The sequence below is a fragment of the Rhodnius prolixus genome, unplaced genomic scaffold, assembly GCF_049639745.1.
Source record: "Rhodnius prolixus isolate KJV_2025 unplaced genomic scaffold, Rpr scaffold_4, whole genome shotgun sequence".
Lineage (NCBI taxonomy): Eukaryota > Metazoa > Arthropoda > Insecta > Hemiptera > Reduviidae > Rhodnius > Rhodnius prolixus.
In genome coordinates this window covers 25847133-25856475 of record NW_027411614.1, presented here as the reverse complement: position 1 = coordinate 25856475, position 9343 = coordinate 25847133, and the positions used below count along the sequence as shown (strand labels likewise).

General features: G+C 30.4%; 1 protein-coding gene across 1 annotated transcript; it reads right to left on the bottom strand.

Annotated features, from left to right (window-relative positions):
• Positions 1–1887: 1887 nt before the first annotated feature.
• LOC141456484 (leucine-rich repeat-containing protein 58) lies at positions 1888–6648 on the bottom strand. Its single transcript, XM_074132513.1, has 4 exons — positions 6011–6648; positions 5713–5929; positions 4523–4712; positions 1888–2454 (listed from the first exon to the last, which is right to left on the bottom strand). Exons 1-4 carry the CDS (start codon positions 6514–6516, stop codon positions 2288–2290), a joined length of 1080 nt encoding a protein of 359 aa, XP_073988614.1. The 5' UTR covers positions 6517–6648; the 3' UTR covers positions 1888–2287.
• Between the last annotated feature and the right edge of the window lie 2695 nt (positions 6649–9343).

The following is a 9343-nucleotide window of genomic DNA, read 5'->3' as shown; positions in this document are numbered from 1 at the left end:
TTCCAAATCTCAACAATTTACAGAAATATTAACATTAGAGATTATAAGCATCACTGGTGGAGGTATGTGAAATTTAAATTTATTGTTAATCACTCATAACAGTCAACATTTGAGTCCCAATACCACTGGACCTTTCCATGCTAAACACAATGCATTAAAAAATCAGTCAACACTCAAACTATCTCCACAATTCATAAAAATAACACTGGAGAAGCAATACTGAAGTAGTTACGGAATGTTGAAGTTCAGTATACTTTCATTCATATCTACGCCTGTATTGTAACTTCCATATCAATACTTTATTAAGTGTGGAGGTACTTTCAGTATTTTTATTTTAATTTACGGAGTAATATTAGAACTCATACTGTATCTCCTCCAGTACTGCATCACTAAAGTTCATACTTTCGTCAAGTGTAGAGATAGTTTTATTCTGTGTTGTGCTTAAACTTTTAGGCTTCAGTTCGAAAAAAAACACCGAAATATTAAGACTTAAAGTTTGTCATGAGTGATCAGTAAATTTCAGCATCCCACATCTTCTTTAGGATTAAATCTCCAGTGTTCATATTTCTATCGATTTTGAAGGCAGTTTAATCCTTTAATTGAGCACGAATATATTCGTGTCCATTACAGAAAGAACCGAAATAATGAGACAATGTTTGACTTCCACGAACGATTAGTAAATTTTAACTCCTATATTACATTTCTCGTCCCGATTGATTTCCATCAATAGTGGAGCTAGTTTGTCTTTAATTGTGCTCTAGTACAAATACTTCAATGCAGTAAGCACTGAAATATTGGGACCTAATGTTTGGTTGAAATGAGTTATTAAAATTTCGTGATCCTATTGTCACCCCTATTATTAGAAAAAAATGTTAGTAGTAAAGTATGTGCTTCCGTCCTTGCCCACGATACCTAGTTGGTAGTTGGACGTTAATCCCCTCCTCAAATAATAGGCGATTACTTTATTTTACTCCACTTTGTTGGAGTTGCCATCCTTCGTGGAGGTGATTATTCGTCTTTAATATTGCTCTAAAGCACAGAGTTCTGTACTTTATGAACTTATCTTATCTAGTCTTTAACTTTACTTTAATATATGGTATTCATTAGCTTGTACTAAATCAGTGATGGCGAACCTATGACCCGCGCAAGCTTTTTCACTGACCCACAATTGCTAGGCAACCATTTGTTTGTTTACGCGGGATGATTTAGATTTTCAAATTATGTGGATAATTTATATTCTATCTGTATTTTTTTTTTTTTCAATCACGCATTGACACAAAAGCAATTCAAATGCTATCTACAACCTTTAGTTTGATCATTACAGTTCTAAAAAGTAAATGACGACAAATGCTTTTGTAGTATTTGAAATAAAGCAAAAGTGTTTACAAAATATCAGATAAAATGTATAATTTTACTCATATTTTGTTTGTTAAAAAAAATCGACAACCCAAAGCAAATAACCATATTTAGATTTTTCTTCAGATAAAACACACTTTTGTAAGGTTTTGTTTGTAAAAAAAGAGACTTCCATAGCACTTGTTTCGTCCCGTTTTACCCAGTTAAGCCAACTGAATTTTAAAGATGTTTAGTTTTGAAAATATTCAGTTTAAAATCTTTAAACTTAACTCTTGTGCAAATGGGCATTAGTGACCCAAGAGCTAGTACTAAAAAAAGAAATGAACAAAATTTGACCCACGTCTCAAAAAGGTTCGCCATCCCTGTACTGATTAAATGATTAAATTTCATTGAAATTGTGATAGGAAAAATTTATTAAGTTTCGTACTAAAGAATTTTCAATTTCTACTACGTTATAAAAACGTTTCAACAGAATTAATTTGGTCAATTAATTTAACTAAGATATTTTGGTCCGTCAAATGATTGGAATAATAATTATCAAAAAACTTTTAATTAATAAACAAAAAATATAATTTTAGAAATAGAATTCTCGTTAAAGAAGGCTATAATAACAAAAAGTATAAACTGAAATACTAAAACTTTTCTTGAAGAAATAAAAATTATTAGACTCAAGTTTACGATATCTTTTAAAGAAAAAATAAAATTTACACTACTGTCAAATAGTTGCTGCCCTCTCTATTATGACATTAACAAATTAATAAAATATATATAAAAAGTTAATTGGTACTATTGGAAAAATAAAAATATGAAAATCATTTTTGGGTTACGAAATAATAAGTGACAAAATTTACATAAAGAGGTATGTATACCCAAAAAGGGCTTAAAAGTTAATGAATCTATATATAAAAATATTTTTAAATATTTCTTTAATTTATCCAAGAAGAACCTTTCTCATCCTACCGTAATCGGCCTGACTTTGTAAAACAGAATTGTCTACAACACACTTTGATGAACATAGGTACTGGAGAAGAGGCACTCTGTACTTTCCGCAGAAATCTACAAACTTTATATGTTCCACCCGATTATCAAAGAAGACTCCTGAAAAAAGTAAAAACAAACAAAAATATACATTTATATAACTTTCAGAAGTGAAATATGGCTACCTAAGGTTGCTACTTGGTTCATTAAATATACAAATACTTGAGGTTGAATTGGACCTTTCCATAAAACTTCTCCAAAGTCAAGTGAAGGCAGCCCTGAATCTTTATTTCTTTATCTTCACTAATAAATTTATTGAAACTCATACCGGTTTTTTCAAGAACAACTACCCTTTTGATTTCACAGAGTAGCGTCAGTAACTGCAAACCTTTTTTTGTAAAAGAAGGGACAAAATAATTATTGTCCTCATGCAATTTCTAAAAAAAGCATCTAACTGGTCTGGTATTTGAAGTAGATCGTAACATGTTAGGAAACAGTTTACAGAAACCAAATGATTAAAACTTACTGTAAAATTCATTTATTTCTTTATCTTCACTAATAAATTTATTGAAACTCATACCGGTTTTTTCAAGAACAACTACCCTTTTGATTTCACAGAGTAGCGTCAGTAACTGCAAACCTTTTTTTGTAAAAGAAGGGACAAAATAATTATTGTCCTCATGCAATTTCTAAAAAAAGCATCTAACTGGTCTGGTATTTGAAGTAGATCGTAACATGTTAGGAAACAGTTTACAGAAACCAAATGATTAAAACTTACTGTAAAATTCATTTATTTCTTTATCTTCACTAATAAATTTATTGAAACTCATACCGGTTTTTTCAAGAACAACTACCCTTTTGATTTCACAGAGTAGCGTCAGTAACTGCAAACCTTTTTTTGTAAAAGAAGGGACAAAATAATTATTGTCCTCATGCAATTTCTAAAAAAAGCATCTAACTGGTCTGGTATTTGAAGTAGATCGTAACATGTTAGGAAACAGTTTACAGAAACCAAATGATTAAAACTTACTGTAAAATTCATTTATTTCTTTATCTTCACTAATAAATTTATTGAAACTCATACCGGTTTTTTCAAGAACAACTACCCTTTTGATTTCACAGAGTAGCGTCAGTAACTGCAAACCTTTTTTTGTAAAAGAAGGGACAAAATAATTATTGTCCTCATGCAATTTCTAAAAAAAGCATCTAACTGGTCTGGTATTTGAAGTAGATCGTAACATGTTAGGAAACAGTTTACAGAAACCAAATGATTAAAACTTACTGTAAAATTCATTTATTTCTTTATCTTCACTAATAAATTTATTGAAACTCATACCGGTTTTTTCAAGAACAACTACCCTTTTGATTTCACAGAGTAGCGTCAGTAACTGCAAACCTTTTTTTGTAAAAGAAGGGACAAAATAATTATTGTCCTCATGCAATTTCTAAAAAAAGCATCTAACTGGTCTGGTATTTGAAGTAGATCGTAACATGTTAGGAAACAGTTTACAGAAACCAAATGATTAAAACTTACTGTAAAATTCATTTATTTCTTTATCTTCACTAATAAATTTATTGAAACTCATACCGGTTTTTTCAAGAACAACTACCCTTTTGATTTCACAGAGTAGCGTCAGTAACTGCAAACCTTTTTTTGTAAAAGAAGGGACAAAATAATTATTGTCCTCATGCAATTTCTAAAAAAAGCATCTAACTGGTCTGGTATTTGAAGTAGATCGTAACATGTTAGGAAACAGTTTACAGAAACCAAATGATTAAAACTTACTGTAAAATTCATTTATTTCTTTATCTTCACTAATAAATTTATTGAAACTCATACCGGTTTTTTCAAGAACAACTACCCTTTTGATTTCACAGAGTAGCGTCAGTAACTGCAAACCTTTTTTTGTAAAAGAAGGGACAAAATAATTATTGTCCTCATGCAATTTCTAAAAAAAGCATCTAACTGGTCTGGTATTTGAAGTAGATCGTAACATGTTAGGAAACAGTTTACAGAAACCAAATGATTAAAACTTACTGTAAAATTCATGAACTGGATTCGTAAGAGAAATGGTCCCTTTTTAGTACATCCATTAAAAAGTAAAATATAATGGTTTAAATATGTAGAACAAAAAAAAAAAATGTATATTAAATAGGCTTAATAAAAAAAAATATATATATATAATACCGTTGCACTTAGGATTTAGGCAGTGATGAGCACTCGCAAGATAGTCTGACAGGCACTGTGGAAGTTCAGAACGCGAGTAGTTGACGTTATGTATTTTAATACTTCTTGCAGATATTTCTAATAGACTGGCTGGATTGTAGGTCATATCATTCACAAATTTTACCACCAGTGGGTTGTCTCGTAAGCTCAACTGTAAAAAAAAAAATAATATAAATCTTATTAAAAACAGTATTCAGTTTCTTACAGCTCACTGTCTGGCCATGGAAAGAAGAATCTCCATGATGTCCATTAATCTCCATTAATCAACAATGATTAACTGTCCAGAGATCGGCAAGGCACAGAAAAAAGCTAGCTCTATGAACAGCCTAAGGTAGAGCACCAATTCAGCACAAAGAGGAGTTATTATTGAAAACCGGAGGTCAAGAACTCAGTCGGTACTATGTCTTAAATGAATTAAGAGATAGCTCCTTATACAAGTCAGATGGTAAGTAAAAAAAAATTTAATGTAATTTATATTTTTTTAGAATGATTATATCTTAAACTTATTACAATATTTCTTACAATTAATGGAAACCGATTGGCAACAAATAATTCAATGAATTTCATTGAAAAAATTGTAATGTCAATCACCTTCTTATCTCTTAAATTTTAATGCAATTTAAATTAATCTGGTTTAATATGCATAATATTTCTTTAGATTCGGAATATTATTTTGCACATAAATTTATTCCGGTTTAAAAAAATCAAACAAGAATTTAATAACTTTTACTTTACATAAGAGTGCTAATGAATGGTTTGAAAATTACTCTTTAATTTATTATAAATTAAAATTCGACAACTGCTTAAAAATATTTATCATATTAAAAGAAGAACTGTAGTTGAATAGATTGTCAAAAACTTTCACAACAAAACTTGGATAAACAATTTAATGAGAAAACGAGTTATATTATCTAAAATACCTAATGTAATTATTAAGCAACCAATAGGGGCATAAAGTATTTAGAGAATTCAATAAACTGAATTATGAAGAATCAAATCATAAACACATTTATGTATAATTAAATCAATAACCTTTTAATGATTTTTATCATTTCTATTTTACAGATACAAATTCATTTTCAAATTCATTCATTGCCAAGAATTGCTGATCACAATAGAAGTCAACGCTGTATAAAAACCAAACTTCTTACCTCTGATAAACATTTTAACGCCACAATTTCTGTTGGCAATGTTCTTAGCCTATTTTTATGAAGCTGCAGAGTTTTCAACTTTTTGAGATTTGCTATTGAAGCTGGGAGACTTTCTAGTCTGTTGTCACTCACTATTAAAACTTCCAAATCTTCAAGTTTTCCTACGGTGTCAGGTACATCAATTAAACGATTTCCTCCAACGCATAATATTGAAAGCCTAGGCACAAATATAACTTGTAAAAGACTCACAATGATTGATGAAAAAAAAAAAAAACAGAAATAAACGAAAATTACTTACCCAGTGATTTTGTTAATATTCCTTGGAATTTCCTCTATTTCGTTGCTACCCAAATACAGATATTTCAAATTTGACAATTCTAGACACTGCATTGGAAAATGACCTAAATTATTACCTCCAAGATTAAGTTTTCTTAAAGTTCCTGACCAAGGAAGAAATGATTTTGGAAGACTTTCGTTGCTAATAATGTTATTTTTTGCATTCAACGAGGTTAATGGAAAGTGTGTCATAAAATCCGGAAGTGATTTTAAACGATTATTACTGATGTCAATATGCCTGAGGTTGTGGAATATTCCTACTTTTTTTGGTAGTTCTATAAGTTGATTGTTGTACAAAAAAAGGGTTTGGACGGATTCCGGTTTTTCATCTCTCGAATGATTATCTTCTAAATCAGTAAGTTTGGTCACTAAAGTCTGACTGCTAAGCATCAAATAAGAGTAATCCAATGTCTTAACAGAATGTGCTGGATCACTGTCACTACTTTCTGAAGAAGAGTATAAATCCATGGTTGCTCAATTAATGAACATAATATTCACAACTAAACTAAACACTTTTGAATATTCTTAAACGGAGCACCTCACAACACTAATACGCCTCTATCACGGTCACATCGTCAAAGGGTAGAATATCACTCAATAGGCTAATGATATATGAAATGGAGTTTAAACAAGACAATGCTACCAACTGTACAAATTCAATATTCCTTTAGGGGAAATTTATTTCTTCGTAGTTATTAATATATTTTAAGTAATTTTTAAAAACATTTTGAATATAATCATTTAAATAATAATTTAATATAAATTTTTTATTATTAAAACAATATTTTTGATTTAAAATTTTGTTCCTAAGTTTTTAATTGTCAACTGCCTAACAATTCCCTAAAAAAACTTCACGATGTGAGATTTATTTTGTATTTAGTTTCTACTTAGGTCTCAGAACAATAACTGAATACTTCAATTTGCTCCGTAATAGTAAGCAGTAAGTAGCCGACTGATTAATTAACCAGCAAGAAATTTAAATATCTTAATTGAAATTGACATTATTTAATGTGTGATAATAAAAAAAATTGGGGTAAACACTTAAACGACTTTCTCAATTTTATTACTACGCATTTCTAACGTATGTTTTGGAATTCTGATCTTGCTGGAGAGATGGACTCCCAAGACAAGAGAGAAAGAATGAAGCCCAAGTTTCCAAGAAAAAACACTTTTTTTTCTGTTCTTGAGATATTGGAAAACAAAGAAACTCGATATTATAATCATAGGCTCAAGCAAGGGAGTACTCTTTAATTTCAAAAACGTCTGCTCCCGCAGTTTTGCCGTTTAGCTGATCCATCTGTTCCAGATGTCAACAGATATTATTCCTCTGGTTACTATTCTATTCCAATTCCCTGAGCTGATTTTTCTTGCTTATTTCACAGCCAAGTTCGATTATAGCCTGAGATAGTCGAAAAAGGCCAGAGACCTAGAACATTCGTTTACAACATCGACGATGATCTGTTTAGACTCTCCTAACTTTATCTGTTGCGAAGCAGTAGATACATTTGTTTTTAATATTTGCATGAAAATTAGGTTAAATTTTAGTACAGGACCCTATCACCTAGCGCTTTCTCTTGTATGTTTTTTTAGTTGATAGAATCCGATTAAAAAGGCGATACTACATTTTTGCTGCATTGATAAAGGCGCTAGTATAAATAAATAACCAGACTATTGCGCAATAATAAATTAAACGATTGGATAGAATTAGGGAGTTATACTTTTGTTTTTATTAGTCTTTTATCACAACTTTCAGTACACACTCTGATTACTAGTGATGAGAATGTGGTCTGAGCCAAGAAAAAAGGTGGTCAGTCAATATTTTACTTTTAGAAAAATGATAAAATGAAAATAAATTAATCTTAGTAAGAAGAAAACGAATTTTTTATTCAGGCGAACAATTCTGATGAAGAGCCTGCAAACTTCTTAATCAAGACGATGAACAGTAAACTTAATTGAGGATCACATTATTAGTTATTTTGAGGGAACAGTTAGTCCAACTTTAAAATAATAATTATATTTATAATTTATTGTAAAACAAAATAAAGTAATTATTTTAATGATGAGCAGTCTAAGAGAGGAATAACCTAGGGAATTTCTAAGCTCAGCCTATAAAGGGCATTTACACTCCAGGATGAACTACGCGCATTTAGCGATAGAGTGCTTCAACTTATCTGTAGAAATCTTTAAGCAAAAAAAAATTATTAAGCATAAACATCTACATAAAAACACAGTTTCTCGAACTGTCTTGACTTTGGTTTTTATTTTTAGAATGCATGAAAGTAGAAAATAATAAAATACAAACAAATCATAGAGTTGCTACATCTTGAAGCAACCAGAAATGAAAAAAATGTAAATGTACCTTTTAAAGGGCTAGAGAAATCTAAGCAAACTTCCAGCATTATGTCGAAAAAATTACTACTCCATTCAGAAGGAAATATTGCTAAGTGGAGCTAAAATAAATGCGAAATACTGCATTGTTTCTTAATGTTCTTATAACTTTAATGAATTCACACAGAATTAAATAAATTACTGTAGATGCAATAGTAATTCGCCATTTGTTCAGCATTAAGGTAATACGACATACATAGCGTCAACAGGAGGTTTTTAGGAGTCAGATTTCGTGTCACAATATTTTAGAAGTTCTTTGGAGTGGATGCATTTTAGAGGGACTAGTTTATAAGGTATTTTTTTAGAGCGAAGAGGGACTGAAGATTAAGGAATACAGGGTAACGAAAAAGCTAATAAGTTGGCTGAAAGCATATAAGATTTAGGTTTATGATCTTGTATTTAATGGATTTAAAAACTAGTAGGTTTAAAGGTAACCAGTGTGAAGACTGAATGTGACGTAAGAATATTGGATTTTATCAGGTAGCCCGTTCTTAGTCATTAGGTCCTATGTCTTAAAGATCTGTCTCGAAAAACTTCATATTTTTATTAAAAGTGGACATTTTCTTGGGAAAAGCGTGAGGTAATTATGATCTTCAGACACACATTCAGGCACGAATCAATGAAAATGATTGATTTTTTCATTTTAAATGTTTTATAACTATTCCAAGATGTCAGATATTTTTATGATCAAAGAACTGACTGACCTTCAACATGGCCTAGACCAGGGGTCGGTAACCCGCGGCTTGCGAGCAGCATGCGGCCTTTTTATCCAAATTGTGTGGCTCTTCAGCCTGCCCAAAATATATTGTATATTTTAATTTTATTGAAACAAATGAAAATTCCATTTATTAAACGTATTTTTTCAAAAATAATTTTAAATGTGATAGGTTCGAAATTGAATGGACTT

Excerpts from the sequence above, each read along its gene's own strand:
- LOC141456484 (XM_074132513.1), bottom strand. The coding sequence starts at position 6,516 with ATGGATTTATACTCTTCTTCAGAAAGTAGTGACAGTGATCCAGCACAT. Across the intron at positions 5,930-6,010 it reads AATATTAACAAAATCACTGG|GCTTTCAATATTATGCGTTG; the intron begins GTAAGTAATTTT and ends ATTTGTGCCTAG. Across the intron at positions 4,713-5,712 it reads CGTTAAAATGTTTATCAGAG|TTGAGCTTACGAGACAACCC; the intron begins GTAAGAAGTTTG and ends TTTTTTTTACAG.